At 50.6% G+C, this 20,574-nt stretch overlaps 7 protein-coding genes across 7 annotated transcripts; 4 read left to right on the forward strand and 3 right to left on the reverse strand.

The window, feature by feature from the left end:
• The first annotated feature begins 525 nt into the window (after positions 1-525).
• Positions 526-1,597, forward strand: BDZ83DRAFT_644483 (uncharacterized protein). The gene has a single exon (XM_060509758.1). The coding sequence runs from the start codon at positions 599-601 to the stop codon at positions 1,274-1,276; it is 678 nt and encodes a 225-aa protein (XP_060357461.1). The 5' UTR covers positions 526-598; the 3' UTR covers positions 1,277-1,597.
• Positions 1,598-2,490: 893 nt separating this feature from the next.
• BDZ83DRAFT_594861 (uncharacterized protein) lies at positions 2,491-3,747 on the forward strand (the record flags this gene model as incomplete). The annotated part of the gene is made up of 2 exons (XM_060506743.1): positions 2,491-2,866; positions 2,957-3,747. The coding sequence occupies 2 exons, from the start codon at positions 2,491-2,493 to the stop codon at positions 3,745-3,747; spliced, it is 1,167 nt and encodes a 388-aa protein (XP_060357462.1).
• Positions 3,748-4,402: 655 nt separating this feature from the next.
• Positions 4,403-5,920, reverse strand: BDZ83DRAFT_798066 (uncharacterized protein; the record flags this gene model as incomplete). The annotated part of the gene is made up of 5 exons (XM_060515916.1): positions 5,438-5,920; positions 5,298-5,362; positions 5,140-5,228; positions 4,503-5,031; positions 4,403-4,419 (listed from the first exon to the last, which is right to left on the reverse strand). The coding sequence occupies exons 1-5, from the start codon at positions 5,497-5,499 to the stop codon at positions 4,403-4,405; spliced, it is 762 nt and encodes a 253-aa protein (XP_060357463.1). The 5' UTR covers positions 5,500-5,920.
• A 3,373-nt stretch (positions 5,921-9,293) lies between these two features.
• Positions 9,294-10,713, forward strand: BDZ83DRAFT_758732 (fructosyl amino acid oxidase; the record flags this gene model as incomplete). Its single annotated transcript, XM_060515080.1, has 2 exons — positions 9,294-10,435; positions 10,512-10,713. The coding sequence occupies 2 exons, from the start codon at positions 9,294-9,296 to the stop codon at positions 10,711-10,713; spliced, it is 1,344 nt and encodes a 447-aa protein (XP_060357464.1).
• A 137-nt stretch (positions 10,714-10,850) lies between these two features.
• On the reverse strand, positions 10,851-12,508 carry BDZ83DRAFT_594850 (O-methylsterigmatocystin oxidoreductase; the record flags this gene model as incomplete). The annotated part of the gene is made up of 2 exons (XM_060506741.1): positions 10,851-11,937; positions 11,997-12,508. 2 exons carry the CDS (start codon positions 12,506-12,508, stop codon positions 10,851-10,853), a joined length of 1,599 nt encoding a protein of 532 aa, XP_060357465.1.
• A 1,733-nt stretch (positions 12,509-14,241) lies between these two features.
• Positions 14,242-15,648, forward strand: BDZ83DRAFT_594860 (uncharacterized protein; the record flags this gene model as incomplete). Its single annotated transcript, XM_060506742.1, has 4 exons — positions 14,242-14,436; positions 14,681-15,054; positions 15,114-15,181; positions 15,254-15,648. 4 exons carry the CDS (start codon positions 14,242-14,244, stop codon positions 15,646-15,648), a joined length of 1,032 nt encoding a protein of 343 aa, XP_060357466.1.
• Positions 15,649-15,900: 252 nt separating this feature from the next.
• On the reverse strand, positions 15,901-18,961 carry BDZ83DRAFT_594848 (uncharacterized protein; the record flags this gene model as incomplete). Its single annotated transcript, XM_060506740.1, has 3 exons — positions 15,901-16,792; positions 16,885-18,100; positions 18,190-18,961. The coding sequence occupies 3 exons, from the start codon at positions 18,959-18,961 to the stop codon at positions 15,901-15,903; spliced, it is 2,880 nt and encodes a 959-aa protein (XP_060357467.1).
• Between the last annotated feature and the right edge of the window lie 1,613 nt (positions 18,962-20,574).

Genomic DNA, 20,574 nt, shown 5'->3' on the forward strand with positions numbered 1-20,574 from the left:
CTGCAGAAGCTATACGAGCCGAAACGAAAGATCAAGGGAGCTGGAGAATTTCAGAAGGGGTCAGACACGAAGATCAGGGCCTTTGTTAAGGAACTTACCCAGAGACGCCAGGCATTCCAAGACACAGGCCGAGCTGTGCATGCATCCGCTCTCCAAGAAGTTGAACAAGAACGAGAGCTGTCCTTCGAGGTTGAGACAGTTCGCCAAGTCAAGAAGCCGCATCATTATCCAACCTTGGCTTTCCCTGGGCTGCACCCAGAAGTCGAGTCCTTCGCCAAGACAGGAAGAATACCCGCTGGCACCCATACCTTCATCCCTGCCATCAAGTCTTTGTCTAAGACTGCGATAGGCAAGAAGTTCAAGGTCTCGGACCGGTCCTCACGTTCCAATCTCTATGTTACTACAGAATTTGAGCGAACGGTCAACCTGAGCTTCGACCTGACGAGTGATAATTTCCTGGTAAGTCACACCCTAATTTGCAAACGGATTTCCGTGCTATCACATACAGCTGCTAACAAATAGGTAGCGAAATGTGAACTGAATTCTATGGAGTCGTAAGACCGAAGTGGCCTTGATCGTCATCCCGGAGGAGGCGGAGATGCTCTTGTCTATTCTCAAGGATCCAGACCTCTACTGCGCGACAAACTTGATTACCTATGCGGCTCCAGTCACACGGAAGATGCTCCATTTCAGCAATCTCAACTTCTTCAGTGTCCCTTCCCATCCTCATGATTGGAAGGCTCCGGATTGGCTGAAGATCGAGCTGGGAATCTACGGAGGCCGGCTGTATTTTGAATGGACCGACTATGACCAGCTCTGCGAATTCCTTGGCATCGATCAGTCATTGCCGTTGTTAGAGTATCTCGATCAGGAGGGATCAGACAGCGACTCTGCCGATACGCAGAGCGGAGAGAAGCATAAGGTGTATGTGGCGCCTAACGGCCTTACTGCGCGGCCCCTGTCTTTCGTGCAGGAGTGGCTCGCCGCGCGCCGTCGCGGCCAAGACTTCATGTCGACCCCAATGGGTTTCATTGCACAGGGCAAGACTCTCCAGGAGGATCACCCGTTCTTCCGCCAAGTCGTCATCGAGAATGAAGAGAAACTGTTTGCTCCTATTCAAAGCAAAGGGGATGACGAAGAGGACAATGGCGATCATCACATTGACGTGTTTGCTGTGGATGGCATGGGTGCTAATGAAGAGGACGATAGCGATGCACACGAGGACGAGATTGAGTACAATGATTCGGAAATTGGAAGTGAAGATGAGAAGGATTAATTCGTCTTATTGGTCACATCTCGGCCGATCCGTCGTTGAGTTCCGAGAAGTTTGATGGGACGGGCCATGTTTTGTGTGAGAATAGCTCGTTTACGGCCTGGGATGTCTTTTGTTGTCAGATACCCCTGGTTCAATTGCTCGAATAGCTAGGTATGCATTCTTCCTTTCAGTGAATGTGCAGCTCGTGATCTTCTTATGCTATGACTTTGAAGAACTTCTACAGAGAACAATCATTTACCTAAGGTAGGTACTTTACCTTAAGGTTCCTTAGGTTAAGACGGCTCCGCAGACGCCTTATCGCCCAACCTGATTATCGATAAGCTCGAACCGAAATGACGTTGACGATAACACTCCGAGCCTATCCCGGATAGGCAAAGTCGTGATGAATGTCTGGGTCACGTTGATCACATGATGGACAGAATTATTACCTAAGCCCAAATTTTTAAGATTTGGCCCCTTTTTACCCCTGTCACGTCAAACGACCGCCGCCACGGCTACCCGAGCGAACCGTTTAGTTTTGCTGCTGCTTTGCATAAGCCTGCCGCACTTTGCGCTGCGACCCTCGCGTCCCGCGTCCGTCTCGTGGAGTCCTGGCCAAAGGGTTCAGCCATTCGTTCTCTCATCTTGTGGAGGACACAAAAAAAAAAAGGGATTAATTACGGAACACATCCTGAACGCGTATCCATACTTCATGACCTTGCTTATCTGAAATTGCCCATTTCCCTTTCTGCAGTTCACAACTTGTTTCATCCATCTTCCCGTCTCTCTTGATTGCCGTTTTGTCTGCTTTTGTTGCCCATCCTTTTACGGAGTAATTACTTTCGTAATCAACTCTTCCCCATCCATCCCCCTTCGAACCTGAGGTTGCAGCTGGTCTGACCCTCCAACCATCCATCCATCCATCCCTCCCTCCCTTCCGAAGTCCCGTCCCGTGTCGCGCGTTGGTGTGCGTGGCCCGCAGGCTGCAGCAAGTTCATGCAACTCAACCCACACTCACTCACCCGTCGGGTTGTGTTTCACTGAAGCAGCAATGAGATTCGCTGTCTCAGAGTGTCATTCCACACAGCGTGCCTGATTCTGATACGCACCAATCACCTACCTACCGTCCTCCACATTCACCAGTTCACACCTCTTCCGTACATGTCTTGTGTACCATGACGGAATCTCACGATACTCGGACTGGCAGCGGTAACAACAACCACAGTGTCGCCGCAATGGACGCCGTCGCGAAACCCTCTCACAACGCCAGGCGGCACAAGCCCTCCACCTCCCTGGGCTCCTTATACGAAGTCCTCGCCGACCTCGACGACAACCAGCTCCAGTACCTCATCCAGGAGATGAACCACACTGGTCACCAAAACGTTCCCGTGTCCCAGGCTGTCTCGACGTTCGAGGCCCTGAAATCATCCTCTTCCCCCGTTGACCCCTTTGCCGTCTCCGAGACGGGCCTCCACGCGCCCGCGCCCGACTCGCCGGCTCGAGAACCTCTGCGTAATCTATCAAAGTCGCGTCGGGGAAGGCTCTCTCTGCAGACGGCCTTTCAGAGGGCCCCGTCTTTGAAGCATAGGCAGCGCCAGCAGCAGCAGCCAAGTTTGGACAGCCCTAGAGATGACTACCTCTTCCGCAGCAGCACCTTCTCCCAAGGTCCCGAACCAGCTCAGAGTCACCGGCCCGCCAAAGGGTACGGTGAATTGCTCTCAAGTCCCATCAGCAGCTGCTCCTCGCCAGCCGGCGGCCCCGTTGTTATGAGCGGGCTGCCCGAACCGGCAACGGTTACGCGGCCCACGCGGTATGAGGAGATCGAGGTACCTCAACCCGCCAGTCAGCCACTTCCATCACCACCACCATCAGCATCATCATATCTTGAACATCAATCAACACCGCCACCGCCACCGCAGCCTCAAGTTCAACAGCGTCGGCCGTCTACAAACGGAGCCCGAATGGGTCCACCCGCTTACCACCGAATCCCTCGGCCAGATTTCAACCTTCCTGAAGGTGTCACGGTCACTGATCTTCTCCACCTACTCGAAATTGAGTACATGTCCTCGAATCGGCAGCCATCCTCTTCTTCACGCAGGTCTTCCTCCTCCTCCACTTCATCGTCCATCTCCCGGCCTTCCTTTTCTTCGCCCTCGCCGTCGTCGCCGGCATTGGCCACTCGCCTCTTCCCCCCACCATCGAGATCATTGTCACAGACGCCAAATCTGCATGGTCGCTCCCCTCTGCGGAGGTCCTCTTCAAGGCTAGACCTTGCCCTCGGTGCAGAGCGGTCGGCTTCTGGCGCCGCCGAGATCGGAATGGGTATGCTCGAACCCAGACAGCTGAGATCAGTCTCGCTCGGTTTCCCGGGCGGTGGTATGGCCACCACCATGTCCATGGACACATTGAGCCGGAGTCTGAAGGGCGAGACACGGCCTCCTGCGCCAGCGCCAGTCTTTGAAGGAATCTTTGACGTTTTGGAGAACCAGTAGTCTGCAACTCGGCTACAAATGAAGACAAGAAGGTAACTCAGGTGGCCGTTCGTTTCTTGCCGCGCCCCAATAAGACGGCTTCAGCAGCTGTCGGCAGCAATGCTGTACGTAGGCAGAGTGAGGGACGATGCAACAGGGCCAACGTCAAGTACAACAGAGGCAGCATAATGAAAGATGAGTTATGGTCCGCATGGCACGAGGTGGCTAGTCCGAGTTGCTTGGTCAACCCATAGCCCCCAAGCCGCTGCTCTCTCCCGGGGCCATTACAATGAGCCACCAGTATTGGTTCGTCTGATTTTATCTGCACAATACCAGCTGATCACGGCCAATGCTTTTAGGAGCACCGCCGAGTGAAGAATTTGAGAACAATGTAATAAGCAAGCGCTACGATACCCAGAATGTACTGAAAGAATAATACAACGGTCGCTAATGCGGACTTTCAAACGAGCCATGTCGAAACCTACTCGACTGTGACACAAAACCCACCGTGATCGTTGTGAGAATAATGGGGTTTCCTTTGAAATTCTTGGTGGGATTCTTCCTCTCCATCTCTACGACTCGGTCGCTGGCACATCGAGCCCAGACACGCTTACATGCAGAATAAGCGTGGGGCCATATGTAGCTCGCAGAAGTATCAGGCTGGTGTTGCAGGTGGCTAACGAGGAGGGATCGCTGATGAGGATCCATTAGCAGTCAGCCACCAGGCAAGTACGATGTGACATCAGAAGCCTACGCAGTATGTGTTTTTAACTTACTGTCTGCATCATCCCACCGGCGGAATAGTCCAGCGATCTGGTCTCGAACCCGAATTCTGGGCAGCCTTCTTGGTCGGACGGTCAAGATATTGAACCGGTTCCTGTATCGGAGATTGCCGTGTTTGACATTCGACGGAGCCCGCTTCCACCATTCATCGCTAGCGGGCCGCGGGACATGTTTCCCAGCCCGACGGGCAGCCCAGCGGGCTTTGAAGGATGCCCATCGGTAACGAAACCAGTATTCACGGAGGAGTTGAGGATAATAGGTTCTCATCCACACCTCGTCCACATTTCCAGCATTCCGGTCGTTCTCTCCTTCGTATTGAATACGTAAGATGACTCGGTTATGCTCGCCAATATGGTGTCCCAGGACATTGATGACCTTTGCTGTTGATTTATCCCACGGAAGGATCTCTTGGCGATCAAGAGGATCAAAGTAACTGGTCCAGGCGTCAGGATCACCAAGCTGAACCTTGTATTCGGGTGCCCAAATGTCCCGCAGTTCGCCATCTGAACTCTCGGGTTTCTCCTAAAGTGTTCGAAGCTGAAGTCTGGTTGCATCTTCGGGATCGAGTCTGTGGGCAGTGACTCCGAGATGTTGCCACTTCCGTTGAGTTCCGTGGGGCACAAGCTTTACTTCTCCTCCACTGTCGAAGAGTGACGGCTTGAAGGCAAGTACCTGTTCGTGGACGTGGTCAATCGGCGGCTGCGTGTAAGTCGGTGGGTCTAGATGATGCATCGTCTCAGCATAACCTGACCGCAATGAGAAAGGAGAGAGAGCGGATGACGGCATACATGTGAGAATCATTACAGTTTCTGGCTTTTCGGGGTTCATGTGCCACCCGTCCAGCGGTCTGTCACTAGAGTGCGCAAGACGTGTTAGCGGCAGGCGGTAATGTTCGGAAAGCCGTCAAGACTAAAAGCAACGAACTCACATAATGCGGGGCACTCCAACAGCAGTAAGCAGACGATTAGTCATGGTGGTGATGAAGTTCATTGTCAATGTTGTAATCGCCCGAAGACTTGATTGGCTCGTGGACAGGGTCGGTCACCAGTGTCAGTGTTCGTGACGGGAGCTGTGGCTGTCTGGCCTGCAGTAGTCGGACCGCCGCCGAGAATTGGGGAATTGAGCGACTGAAAGTAATGCCTGAAACTCGTTGCTTCTTACTCGGGTTAATCAATTGCTGGAGTGTCAAAAGAGATGCGTGTGTTGAAGATATGTAGCTGTTGATGAATGATGCCGATCTGTTCTGCCTTGACGACGGGAGGTTGTGGAATAAGAACCAGGAAGAAGCGCGAGGAAAGGAGAAAAGAGGAACAGCCAGAGAAGCGCACGGAAGGAAAGCTCCAATCATTGATACGTCAATCCAACGCACCTTCCCTTGTCCGCTGGAGAGTGGCCATGACGTGGTTGCCCCAAAACACATGAGAGAATTATGGTAAGAGCAACATAGCACCTGCAGGCACATGTACTTTACTCAAGGCAAGTCCAACCTGGGGTACCTCCCTGAGTTTATCCCACGACTCACCATCTCTTATATTCAACCCCGTTACCTGGCAGAGATATCTTACGCCAGATCCTTGTCTTTGTCGTTATTGTTATTCTCCTTCTGCTACACTGTAAGGCGACGAAGCGTAAATGTAGCCGCCATCAAATGAGGCTTCCAGGTTTTGTGTCACGTATTGACTTCCCATTGCAGGGAAAATGGGTATCAGATGCAACGAACCTAGAAGCGCCTGCAAAGAGCAATTTGCTAAAGTCGTTGAAGAAAGTCACAGCGCCTCTCGGTTCATCTGAGCTCAAGCGTGTTCTAATCTCCATTCTCCCCAAGACTGAGCCTAGGCAGTCTTCCATTGGGCTCATTTGATCTGTTTGTCTCATTATGTCAGTTTTGGGGCATCTCACGGACCTCTCATAATCGCTTGACTTGAGAGTGACACAACCACCACCATCTCATACCGTTGGGTATGTTGTGCAAGAGGCAGAGAATATAACTTAATGCAAACGGCCCTTGCACCTACTTTTACCTTTCACGTGCCATTGCGCAGTTCAATATCCGATTAGCGAGCTTCAAGCTGGCCGGATGGCCGTTCTGCTGGCATGTATCAACACATAAGGTAAATATAGTATCGAGCTAACATCTCTGCCATCCACCATTGCTTGACTGCCCTTCCCCGCTTTCCTCGTTATGTCTGCCAAAAAGAGAATTGTCGTTTTGTCCACTCACAACCTGGGAAGGACCGAGGATCCGACACAAAGGATGAGCATCCCTGACCCTTGCTTGCGGCGAGGTACGGGCGTAGGTAGTACCCGTACTGTGTGGTTGGCTGCACCCTGCGGCCTACCTTGCCTGCTAGCTTTGTCGGGCCCGTAACGAAACGGAGGAAACGTGGTAATGTCCATGATGCATCTGAATAAGTAACCTTAAACGGGGTCTCGGAGCTGGCCACGTCTTCATTCAATTGAACAACGTTCTCATGAAATCAATGGCTGTTCCTTTGATGGTCGGATAGCCATCAGTAATTTGGCGTGGCCGGCGTTCGGCCGCTGGTGTTTCCAACACCGACGGCGTGACTTGGACAGGTCATGTTGGTGGCGCCAACGGAGCAGGCCAAAAGAGGAAGCAAACAATTGAATTTGCCACTAATGAGCGTGATTCCAATCACAACCCAGTCGTTGGTCGAGGTAGGGGCTTATCCAAGCGCCCTGACTTTGCAGAGACTGGCACAAACTTCGCTCCTCCATCTCAAGACCTACGAAGTCATCGTGGGACACGGTAATCTTCATCAATTACAACAAGTCTTCTTGCTACTATTCGCAACCCTTTATTTACCCGTTAGCTCCGCTGGCAATTTTGCGGGCAATCAAACCATTCTGTCGTGAGCGTCAAGCTCTTAGTCCTGCCCTTCAATATCACCGCACCACAGGAAGAAGGAAACTTGCGTTCGAATGTCGGAGTCACTGAAGATGCTTCGATGCCTTCTTCTTTCTGCCCATCAAGAGTTCAATGCGGGATTCTAATGTGTGTTCAAAGGAAGTGTCTGATAATTTAGGGGTACGATAAAATCACAACTTCGTAATGACTGCCGACACGCCTACGATAGAACCTATCCCTCCAGCACACATGACGAGTGACCCCGTGATCCCTAGGAAGCACTAAAGGGAATTTGTCGCAGAAATGGACACAAAAGGCGAAGTATTCCGCTCTGAATACCGTCGAGTCAAGCTTCTAATCGAGATGCTGGAGTTCCGAGCGGAAAAGAACAGGTCAATATATCGCGATGTACCAGCCAGACTCCGCGAAGCTCGACAAAAAAAGCGTACCATGAAGAGAATGATTATTGAGGCTCTCCGAAAGCACAAGGGGGATGTACGAACCAAAAAGGCGATTTCTGTATACGAAGAGCCTGTCGTGCCAACAGATTCGGCATCAGCAACCGGACAGACGCGGGAATGATGGTGCTTTCCAAATTGGTTCGGCTTGGTGTTGAATACAGCTCATTTCGGAAGTGTTAATATTATTCCATTGATCAACGTGCTCCCGTAGGCCGGCTAAGTGCCGAGTCTTCCGTGGCAGCAAGCAAATCCTATCTCAAAAGTCAAACTGCGTGTAAGTTGGTACGTTTTACGTACTTGGTTCGAGACGAGTAGAGACCAGCAGTCCATAATGGTGTCAAAGGCAATGAGATCTGTTGATATCGATCCAGTGGGCGGGGAAAGAAATATAGGCACTTTATGTGGCTCGGACTTTTAGTTCAACCTCGCAAGTAAGGGATGCGTCTTGGAAGCCGGAACCATGATAAGCAATGTATGCACTAATACTTTTTATTTGTCTGCTTGTATTGCTTTCGGTCTTGGGTCATAATGTAATGAATGATTGCATCTGTATGACATGTCAAAGACAACAGGGTTAAAACTTGCTGATATCCCAGCATTGGAATCGGTGATCGGACCAGATTTCTTTCCTATTGGGTTCCGCTCGTCAGAACCTGCCAAATGACTACGCTCCGTGATCTACCTTATACCAATCAGATCACTTTCTACCTTTACAAACAACCTAGCCGGGTATCAACGTGAGTAGTCTGCCTCTAAGACTACCCGTTTCCAACACTATCATTGCTTTAACTCTTGAGCTCTCTTAGTATGATGTATTCTGTTTACCACATGCGTTCAAAACCTCAGGAAACGGGCGACATAATTACGATAGTAGTGATAGGAAAGGTAGTTACTTATCTGATGCCTAGCAAATCATCGAGTCACCTAAGTATTGGCTTACATTCTTGCTTCTTTGGGAATAGGGCACCTTTTTCAAACCTCTTCTCAATAGCGTGGGGAGAAGATAACTCTAAGGAAATGATTTCTCGGAAGCTCTACAGGAATGAGACAGCTCAAGTATTGATGATGTTGCTGCTGACTCAAATGGCCAAGAACATGTTTCAATGTGAGTGCCGAAGTCATGGGTTTCAACCCCGCCTTGTCCATCGTCATGCCTAAACTCAAAATTGGAGTACTGTGGATTTCCTGGGGTCCCCGCGAAACGGAAAATATCACCCGCATGGGGGTTTCTCGGGATTTCGGCGGAGTCGGAGACCAACAGTTCCTCAGGTTCCTACCTAGGAGTGATTGATAATAGGTACCCGGAGCTTAAAAAGAGCGAACCTGTCCGATCCAGAACTTCCGATGAACCTTTCTCTTTCAAGCCTGCGTGTCCGTGGAACCCTAAAGCTTCACTTCAACTACCTGAAAAGTTGCCACTAAGTCGTTGCTCCAAAGCACTTCACCTAGACAGCATGGCTGAGCCCACAATCCTCATCATAGGTGGTGGGACATTCGGCACTTCCACGGCCTATCACCTCTCTCAAACCTACAAAGACGCCAGCCGCGTGACTGTAGTCGATCGGTGGGCACCGTCCGATCCTGAAGCAAACAGGGCCGCCGCAATAGATGTCAATCGAATTATCCAAACAAACTACGTGAGACCGCTCTATTGCAACCTTGCTAGCGAAGCCATTCATCCGTGGTTTTGGGATCTTAATCTCGGCCACTTCTTTCACAAAACTGGGTGCGTGACAATCGATGAAGAGAATAATCAGTTTTCCGACGCCGTGCGAAAGACTCTCAAGCAAAGGGGGTCTGACTATACCACCGATGCCGATGTTGAAGATCTCGGAAAACGGTGGAAGCCTTTCAAGGGACTAGAGACGAGTGGGCTAGGAACGGCATTCTTCAATCCAGAAGCTGGATGGTGCGATGCAGCACTGGCAACCCAAAGTCTGATGACGGCGGCGAAACGAAATGGAGTAAGAACGATCACTGGAGAAGTGGAACAGCTGTTGCTTGATCCGTTTCTGGGACGAGTACTGGGTGTAAGGATGAAAGACGGCCAGCGATTAACAGCAGACCGAATCGTCTTGTCAGCCGGCGCTTGGACAAGTGGCCTGCTTGCGCCAATAGAAGCTAAGTTACGTCTCGCACCCCACGACCGGATTGAACGGCAGATCACAGCAGTGGGCCGGGTCTCAGCTTACTACGAGCTCTCTCCCGAAGAAACCGAACTCATGTGCGAAGCCGGGATGCCGATCATTATCTATAAATCCTGCGGAATCCTCACGCCGCCGTCACGGGAAAACCGAATAATGAAGATCAATGACCTTCAAAATGAGTTTGTCAATCGGGTTGCCATATCTGCAGGACATGTTGTGTCTATTCCATCTGAAAGAGCACAGGAAGATGTGCCGCAAAAGTTGAAAGATGAAAGTCAGAAGCTCATGAACACCATGATACCTGACTTTGCGCAAAAGAAGAGCCCAGATCGATGGCGAATATGCTGGGATGCAAAGACTCCTACAGAGGACTGGTTACTTTGCCGGCATCCGCAACCACAGCTCGAAAACCTCTTTCTGGCCGTCGGAGGTAATTTTGACACATACAAGTGCGTGAACAATCTTCCAAGGGGTAATGCCTTAGGAGGCGCTTCAGGGAAGATCCGACTGACAGACCAAATTTAGGTTCCTCCCAATTGCTGGTAAATACATGTGTCAGATCTTGCAAGAGAAGAGCAACGGCCGGGAAAAGGACGCCGCCTGGGGCTGGAAAGATGAAGCCACCTTAATGAACGCCAAGAAGAAAGAGCTGGGTCCTAAGTCAAGTACTCTATCATTACCCGAGTTCCGATCCTTTGAAGAGGGAAACAGGTCATCCAAACTTTAGTCGGATCCGGGTGTGTCAGGTATGCCATAGACCAGTATGAAGTAACCCATAAAAGCCCTTGTCATCCTGGAGATCTCACACAGAAATAGAGTGCGGGTGCATGACTACCATGAGATGGTTTTGGCAAACAAAACGAGCTAGTATCTAACCTGAAAACTATCTGGATGCTGCAAAAAGGCGGCATCACTAGCCTCAAATGGATACTTCCTTCCAACCTGCCTAACTAACTCCGCATGCTCCCTACTCCGAGGCATGACTCTCACTTGGAAGGCCGTGGGATATGTCAAAATGCCCGGCTTCGGTCTCACATCGACCTCGATTTCCTTGCCATCCTTATCCAATGCCCTAGCGATCGTGAAAGCGGCGAGTGTTTGGGCCATGTTAATAAAGAGGCTTGAGTCGGCAAAGAAACGTCCAGGACATATCCTGCGGCCGTACCCAAAGAGCTCTGTCGTGGGATCAGCTTCATTCCGTGGGGACAGAAACCGGTCAGGATCGAATGATTCTGGGTTGGTGTAAACATCTGGGTCGTGAAGAAACCACCAAACAGCCGGGAGAACAAAAGCATCTTTAGGAAATCGATACCCTTCGTACTCAAACTCTTCCGTCGTTGTATGAGGAAAGCTCATGGGAACAATGGGCCACCACCTAGCAGTCTCTTTGACCAAAGCATCCACATACGGCAACTTGTCGCGGTCTTCGAACGTCGGAAGGCGTCTAGAGCCAATGACCCGATCAATTTCCGCCTGTGCTTTGCGCTGAACGCCAGGGAACTCTAGCATGGCCAGCGCAAAAGTGCTGAGAGTGATGACAGTCGTATCCGCAGCCGCACCATAAAGACTCGCCGCTGACCAGATGACAGCCTTTTCATCTTCTTTGCTCAACTCGCCCTTTTCGTCTTGTGCCAGCTGTTGGGATAGTTTCGACACATAAGAGGGTCTGTTTGAGAAACAGGACAGCTGATGTTGAACGAATTCGTACGGGATATAGGCCGACGCTTGAATTGATCTGCGCCATTCCCTAGCAGTCTTCTTGAAAGAGGCACCCGGGAAACTTTCAGGAAGGTGTTGGAGAACAGGAATGATATCTACGAGCCAAGCCATGGGACTTGCGGCGAGAGAGAATTCAGTCATCATCTTTTCAATGAGCTCTATGAGCGCGTCCGATTTATGGGGCTCGATGGTGTAGCCATAAGCCATCTGGAGAACGGTGGCAGCGGCAGTACTGGCATTGAATCGACGATTAGCTCTCGGCATGTTTGCTAGATATCTGTCCAGACTCACGTCTTGTAATGCTCTAGGAGACTCTCGGGCCTCTCCAGGGACCGTACTAATTGTCGGCCTACTTCGCACTCCTGAACGTTACGAAACTGCGACGCAGAGACCTTTGTACCGAGTTCTTGGTGAAGAAACTTGCGATACCGTCGAAACATGGGCGTATAGCCTTGACAAAGAACAATTGATTCGTAGCCGCAAAGCTTGTTGGCCATGACCATCGAAGGTCGACCTGACGTCTTACTTGCAGTTTGGTCTAGCAATTCATGCGCCATGTTCTTGTCGTGGACAATGATGAGCGTCATCCCCATAACCGTTACCGAACTGATTGGTCCATACAAATCCTTATGCTTGAGCCAGTGTAGATGCTCCGGTGTGCCTTCAGGAGGGAAATCTCGGATGTTACCCAATAAAGGGAGTGGCTTTGGCCCTGGAGGAAGTTTTCGTTGGTCCGGTTTCCGCCTGCGGCTGTAAATAACGAAGCTTGCGAGAGCGAGTATGCTCCAAAATAACCACAGCATATGAGTCATATTGGCAAACAGTTGAAGGCCCCGGCCGAAACAATGTCAAGCTCTATCTCGAGTTCAGGTGAAGAGAGCTTGAAAAGAGAATGAAGATGAATGTTTTGATATGGGAGGATTTACGTATGAAGCAGGTCTAGTCTATTCGCGTACCTGTCATCTTGCTTCCTGCGCAAAGCCAACACGAAGACGAAGGGGAACCTGGACATCATAATCGGAAGGAATTTCTACGGATGCCATGGATCCGAGGCCGGGGTGGCTGCGTATTGCCAGACTGGAAGGATCTTGTAAATGATGCAAGGGTAACACTCAACATGTTGTTTCCAACAATGAACTCCGGAAGCCACTGTTGGTTTGGATGAAGACAGGGCCTGACCCCAACTACCAACATGCACTGGTGTGGCATCATCTGGGGTACGTTATTGGCTTGGCTGCAGTGTGGTGAGGTCCAGCCCCATTCTTCACCTGCAGCCGGTGAGCAGCCGATCCAATGATGAGATGCGCATTGCTGAAGACACAGGAGAACGGGCGTGGCGGAGATTGAGGTTGTCCGTCGTTTGGTGGCCATTGTCTCCAGATAGGGCACACCGCCCACGGGGTAACGGGCAAGACAAGACCAGATCATGAAAAGCAGACCGATCACCGAAATAAGTAGCTGCATAGTACGGCGTGGATCTTTTGGACATGTCCGGGTCGGGGTTGAGCTGCCGGGGTAGTGCTGTTGGCTATATCACAAGCTTTCAACTGTTTTTCATGATCTGACCTGACCAGACTGCTTTGGCACGCTTGCATCATGGCTCGCCAGATCGCTCCATGTGAGTCACCTTACCTTAGACCATGATACTTACGTGTGACTGCGCAAGGGAAAGTTCACTTCGGGGTGAGGACTTTCACATCGTCAGATGCACCCATTCTCATCTGTCTCAAGGCAGCCATCTGTGTAATAACTCCGTAGACTGCGGTAGAGCCCTGGGTAAATTCCAAGAGGTGCAGACACTCTTCAGCTTGCAGGATCGCAGCGTTCATCTAGTCAGTGCCCTTGCAACATCCCTGCTAGCTCCCCTGCAGCCGCTAAGGGGGAAGCGGGCCGGCCTGTGACGACGTTGCAATGGGGCCCAGATATAGCTGCAGAGTATGAGGCAGGCATCGCTCGGTGTGATGTGATGGACTCTGTCATTTATCCTGCAGGAGTCCTCAACCGTATAGAATAAGACGCGGCACCACATGAAGAATTTCGCTGCAGACAAAAGGTCAAAACCTGGCGCGCCTCGACGCTGGCGCGGCCTGAAACTAGCCAAACTGAATTCCGCCCACATTTCGCCCCAAGGAGACCTTTATCCGCCTTCGCGGCCATTGAGTCGGCTGATTCCTCGGACTCACTTGGCAAGGTCGAATCCTCATGCAGTGTGCCAGCCATTTCTGCCACTTGGTTCCTGACGCATGGCCTTCCGAATTGGACTTTGGTTCGAGTTCCTGCTTGTGATTAGCACCCCGTCTCCTTGACACTCGGCTGGGTAATGTGGTATCCAAACTTTCAATCTCAATCGTGCCGAAAATGGAACCCTAGATCTTGGGAAGGGAGAGAGGAGCAGCATTCCCTTGTGTGATTCTGCTAAATCCTTTCTCCCTGCCTCTCTGATGAGATCAATAATTTGTTTTTAGACCTCTTTGTATTTCCTTATTCTCGACCCATCGTCAGGCTGGTATGAGGGCATTGTCATAGCCAAGTAGCCATGGGAAAGCTCCCAACCGAAGAAGACATCGCCTGGATGATGGCGCATATTAACGACTCGACAGTTCCCGACATCATTGTTTGCTGCGTGATCTGCAGTATCGCTTCAGTCATCATCCTGGCCCTTCGCATCTGGGCGAGATTCCAAGCCGGACTCAAACCCATATTCAGTGACTGGTTGGTCGTTGGTTCGGTGGTAATGCCATTCTTCCAGCAAGACGTAAGATTCATTGCGCTTACGATGGCCATTAGTTCTTCTATGTCGTCTTCTGCACAATTTTTGCTTTATCGACAAGGTATGGAGCTGGCAGACACATCATCCTCATAACGGATGCGGAAACGATGCGCATGTTGGCTATCGTAAGTTGGTCTCTTTTGTACTCCGAGTCCAAGGCCCCTAATGACCAATGCCGACGTAAAGCTGATTCTTCGTACTACAGCTCAATATTTGCAATCCGATTCTATACGGCGTTTCCAGCGTCCTTGTCAAATGGAGCATCCTCGCATTATACCTTGCAATCTTTCCCCAAAGAAAGTTCCACTACTGGGTTCATTTCGTGAGCACCGTCAACTTGCTAAATGGACTCGCCATAATTCTCGTCAGCTGCCTGCAATGCCGTCCTCTAGAGGCCTTATGGAATACATCAGTGGTGGGCACTTGCATCAACTTCAGTTATTTCAGCATCTTTAATAGCGTCTTCAACTTTTTATTGGACGTGGTCATCCTTCTGACCCCCCTACCGCTCGTCAAACAACTCAACTCGTCGACACGAAAGAAGATCTTGCTATCAATCAACTTTGCGTTAGGAGGAAGGTAGCATGAAGCCGTGTCTCGTCCCAGTGTCGTCTGGCAATGCTAATAGTCTGATCTAGTGCTTGCATCATCGCAGCTATCCGCGTTCCTTACGCAAGACGAGTGGGAGGCACGGTGAACCCAAGCTGTAAGGGTCGCTCTTACAATCATGTTCTTCAAGCCGCAAACCAGAAATGCTGACCGAGCTTATTGCCTCTAGGGGACATGATACCGGGAGGACTACTCTGCGTTGTCGAGGTTGCCGTTGCCCTCTTGACAGCCTCCCTACCTATATACCGCCCACTATTGAGGTTCCTGGGCGTCAGAATTACATCGGATTCCGCATCCAACTACAAACGAGGTAATTTACGCAGCTCGAGTAACTTCTTGGGCAGCCAAGTGAGCACCCACATCACAAGCGGTAGAGACATGTCGTCTCAGCAAGCAGGTATCAGTATCACAGACGATATAACGTTGACGACACATACATATGTGGGAGGAGAGTGGGTGCGTGTGGCAGACGAAGATGACGATGCTGCTGGTTTGGTTGTGCCAGATGAATCAGCGCCGTACGCACGAACCGTCAGCAGCACAATGAGTGATAAGTTTTATTAAAAAGTAGGCGCTTGTGTTTCAAAACAACCATCCTAGACATGAAATAGAAGTAGTGTATCAACTCAGTTACTATGCACAAACACGAGCGCTGTCATTCATTGACTTCCTGGCCAGACGTGACAACTGATAGACATCTCCGAGAGGCTTGGGACTCCATACCATAGCAGATTGAAGATATTCTCTCACCGCCAGTGGAGCGCAAATGCCTTTCCCTCTGACCTCTTCAAAGAGGAAAACTCTTATACGTCTCATCTAGACGCCTCTCATCCACATGGCCGCTTTGAATATCTTCGCAAAGTCAGCCATATGCTCTTTATTGAGCATTTTTGCATGAATTCCCGGGCAATTGTGGAACTTAGCTCCTGTCCGCGTGAAGTCGACCCAGCTTTCAAGCTTGTTTTCCCTCCAGTCTTGTCGGTCACGAGCCGCATAAGACGGCGGATCCGCCACAAACACGTCTAGACTATCGACGTTGCCTACAGGTTCATAGCTTTGTACATTGACACGGAAGTTCTCGGCAATGTCTGAGATCAGCGCAAGTCTTTCAATGTCAACGGCGAGAGCACTGGCACGTTCAGCATCGCCGACTCTGAGGACGTAAGACAGTGCTTCGTCGCGGCTGAGTGTGTGCAAGTGGGGCGTGATGTCCTTCATGGTCTCCTCATCCACGAGCTCCAGGAAGAATGCAATGTGCAAAAGCACATCAATCCAGTCTAATCCGCGCACGTAATGCGCAATGTGTGGTGGGTAGTCGATACTAGCCAGAAATCTTACTTCTCGACCCTGCTTTTCGAGCACCTTTCCGACCTCGAAGGCGAGCGTGGAGCCAAGTGAGTAGCCTGCAATGGCATAGGGTCCCTGCGGCTGTGCCTTGCAGATTTCTGCTGCGTAAAGTTCCGCAGTCGCCTCGATAGAAGAGAAGAAAGATTCCCCAGGATTGTAACCCCGACTCCTGAGGGCATACACGGGACGGGTCGGGAAGTGTGCTGCAAGAGCAATGAACACGAGGATGTCTCCGCTGCCGGGATGGATACAGAACAAGGGTGTGCCAGATCCATTCTGCTGCAATGGCACAACCGGGGTGTAAACGATTGGATGCGATACGAGCCGGTCAATGGCGGATGCGATAGCGACGACGGTTGGCCTGATCCAAGTCAAGGATTAGCAACTGTGCCTCGGCCAGACAGGAGTAAGACAAGAAGGGTTGATGATAAAGGCCAGAAGAGCGTCACTTACTCTATCAGCAAGACTGACATGGGGATGTCAACCTGGCCGCCAATCGCCGCCCCCTGTATTCTGGATTTCAGAAGGATGAGATGCATCGAGTCGACGCCGTGGTCGAAGATGGACGTCTCCACGTCAATCTCCACAACAGGCATCTCCAAGAGGTCCGCTAGTATGCCCTGCACAACCTTCTCGCTGTCCGTGTCGGCGCCCCGCCTTTTGCGCTGTCTGTCTTTGTCGAGAAGCTGTTGGTCTTCGCGCTCAATCGGTCCGAATTGACCACTCTCGAGTGCAGCGCGGATTTTGGCGCGCGAGATCTTGCCTAGTGATGACTTCTCAAGCATTGATTGGGGTAAGGGCACTATTCGTGCTGGTCTTTTGCCCGTTATCAAGGAGATCACCCTTGTGATTGCCCTTACCGTCTCAGAGCGCGCACGGAGATCTTCGTCACGGAATCGCGGGGAGTAGGCGATGGCGATACCCTCAGTCGGTGACCCAGCAGTTCGAGTCGGGAAACAAACCGTGAAAGATGGAGTCATCCCTGGAATCCTCTCGTCATCAAGTCCGCTTTCCAGCTCGGTTGCACTCCACTTAACGCCATTGACGATGATGGAATCCTTGATACGGCCAGCCAAATGAAGATTCCCAGTATCATCGATCCATGCCAGGTCTCCCGTAACAAACCAGCCGTCTGAACTAAAGGAATCTTTCGTCGCCTTTTCGTCGTTGTAGTAGTGGCTGAACACCATCTTTCCAGTGACCTGAAGCTGGCCGGTGTGGCCTTTGGGAGCTTCATCCTGGGGATCATGGAGGCTCATGACGCGCATTTTCATCCCTGGTATGCACAATCCCAGGCTCGCGAATTCAACAGAGCGTTCAATGTCGTGTGAGGGGCAATGTCTAGAATAGATGGAACCGGCACATGTCTCTGTCATTCCAAATCCTGGGCGTATTACCTCGCTCTTGCAGCCAAGACGGCGTAGTTCTTGCGTGAGCTTATGGCAAGTTGTTGTAGGGTTTGACTCGCCGCCTGATATCAGAGCCCTCAAACTGGAAAGATTTGCTGTGCAACCTGGACTCAGAACCAGAGTGTCGAGAACCATGGTCAAGAAGAAGTTGGGCGCAAAGGTGTAAGTGACATTGTATGTGTCCAGAAGTCGAACAAAGTGCATCGGGTCTTGAATGAGAGGCGACGCAGGAACATGAATTTGACTGGCTCCAAGGCTCACTAAAAGGATCGACAAGATTTAGTTTCTTGACTGGGCAGATATCGGAAAGATTTAGCTGCAATTGGAGGGGCTCAGAGGTATTGCTCACTTGCATGAAGATGGATTTCTACCAGACTTGCAACATGGTCTAATCCGACCCAATTGAGAAAGATATCGGCAATTGTGGTCCCGTGATGTGAGCTTTTCCCAGTGACGGCATCGAGGACTTGGCCATGCCTAAGTGGAACGGCTTTGACATTGCCTGTGCTCCCGGATGTTAACATCAGCGCGGCGATGCTGTCGGCGCCTACTTCTTGTCCGGGATCCTGACTCGCAAACTTCTCAACGCAATCAACGTATCGAAGGTCCTCGACAGTTCTAACTTTCAATTCGCACAAATCAAGAAACTCAGCTGCAAGTTTGGTGGTGGTGAGTATGGTCGGCTCCTTCAGGAGGCCGTGCAGGTGGTGTAGGTGCTTTTTGCGCTGCCCGATGTTATTGACCAGCGGAAGTGACATACATGGCAGAAATCCTGCCAACGTCGCGGCCCAGAACCAGACAATGCTGTCACGCTGTGAATCGAAGTGTATCAACAAGACCGGCTCCGGCGACTGGGCTTGAATGCTGTGGCTGATCAATCTTGCCTTATCGCGTGCTTCGGTCCTAAGTTCGCGGTAGGATAGGGTGGAAGGACCGGGTTCCGCAACAATTTCCGAGTAGAAGTAAAGATGGCCCTTTGTCTCAGACGCTCTGTTGAGCAGTTGGGATAAAGTTCGGGCAGATCTAGGAGCTTGGAGAGAAGTTATCGAAGCTGGAAAGGCTTGGAGTGTAGCAAGCGATGGTATGTTTGGCTGGGGACCAGCCTCGACGTAGGATCGCATATTTGTATTCATTGTACTGAAATGAGAAGCGAGGAATGGTGTTTAACGACGATGACAGAAAAGATTTTAATGCTCTCGCAGGGACTTTAAGCCAGCACGGATTCATGATTTGCGTAGGATTTCAAGCAACCAAGGTAGAAAGCAAGCAAACATGAAGTCTTGACTGCATGAGCCAAGCTGCACTTTTCCGCTGCTCAAAGGAACAAACACAATGATTTAACAGCTCATCCCTCTGTGGGCAGGATTTATTTGCTGTCTAGGTTCCATTTTACTCGGCAAATTGACCCTTTTGGGCGGGAAACATTGAGCTGTGTGCAGGGCGGAAAGGAAGGTTCGAATGCATTGGTCGAACTCGCCCCATATATACGTTGAGCCCAGTCAGACAAGCGCGAGGAACATAACGCAGTGAACTGACTTTTCCGCCCTTCCCGACACTTCACCCAGCGTCCAGCGGCCGCCCTGTCCCGTGTTCCCTCTCTTGACTGCAGATTAAAGTGCATGAAGACTGTGGCAGTGTTCTTCATCTGCTCCACGCTTGTGTACCGGGGTCGTGCAGATGCCTAGCGCCGTGACACTGGCTTGCGTGTTTCTGGCTCGATAGGGTCTAGATTGATCGCATCAAATTCAGCGTGGTTCACACCATAGCCGCCGATGCAATCCTTCCGGACATGACAGTCCTTTATCACCCCACACTTCATGTTGTTGTTCAGGAACACATTCTCTTGTGCTGTGACATCGACTTTTAATCAAAACGGTCTAGGCCACGAAGCCTTATCAGCTGGATTCTAATCCTTGCAATACTCACGATCAAAGTACTACGTAGGCTTAGAAAGAAAGAGAATCCTACTTTCTTGTCCTGGGAAGGTACGGAAGTCGAGGAATTGGTCAGATCCGCAAGAACCGCCACATAGAGGAACGGATGATCCATAGTGAATGATGTGTGCGTTAAATTGAGTTAATCACTTAAGTAAGGTAGGCTTCTGATATAGAATAGCAAGGAGGACGAGGATACCTCTAGTTACGTAGTGCCGAAAGCCTGGACAAGTCACAAGGCATGACCTTTAGTAGCCGCAGAGATGCTAGTGGCGTGTATCCCAAATTTTAGACTAAGTGATCCCCACATCACTCTGCGAGGGTTACGGAAAGAAGTACCTCAGACCTCGTTGTAATGCTAACTACAGTTTAACGTATAGTAACCACTCAGTGACCACACCAATATTGTTGGGCGTTTCGTCAGCATAGAGAAATTCCGGACGCTTTGTATTGAAACCCATGCTTTTTCTGAGCCTATAACACGATGTTGGTACGAGAACTAATCCATGCTTGGCTCATGTCTTATTCGATGAGAACATGAACTTGTGTGAACGCAATATACTAAAGCTGTACATATTCACGTAGATCTGATAGGACAACAAGTAGCGGCCATCATTCACCAAGGTATCATTTGAATTCACCGTTTACTGACGCCCTGTTTTTTCATAGACTGGATTCCAGAGACCCCAACCAAACTCGTCGAACGCGTTTCAATGAAGCTTGTATAGTTTTGAAATAGCTTAACGACATGGCTTACGTGCCCATTAGTCTGCACTCCACAAGGACAGGTGCCAAAAAGC

Source organism: Colletotrichum acutatum, assembly GCF_030867785.1.
Source record: "Colletotrichum acutatum strain CBS 112980 chromosome Unknown BDZ83scaffold_259, whole genome shotgun sequence".
NCBI classification, from domain to species: domain Eukaryota; kingdom Fungi; phylum Ascomycota; class Sordariomycetes; order Glomerellales; family Glomerellaceae; genus Colletotrichum; species Colletotrichum acutatum.

Coding starts and splice junctions, on each gene's coding strand:
- BDZ83DRAFT_644483 (XM_060509758.1), top strand. CDS start 599: ATGCTCTTGTCTATTCTCAAGGATCCAGACCTCTACTGCGCGACAAAC.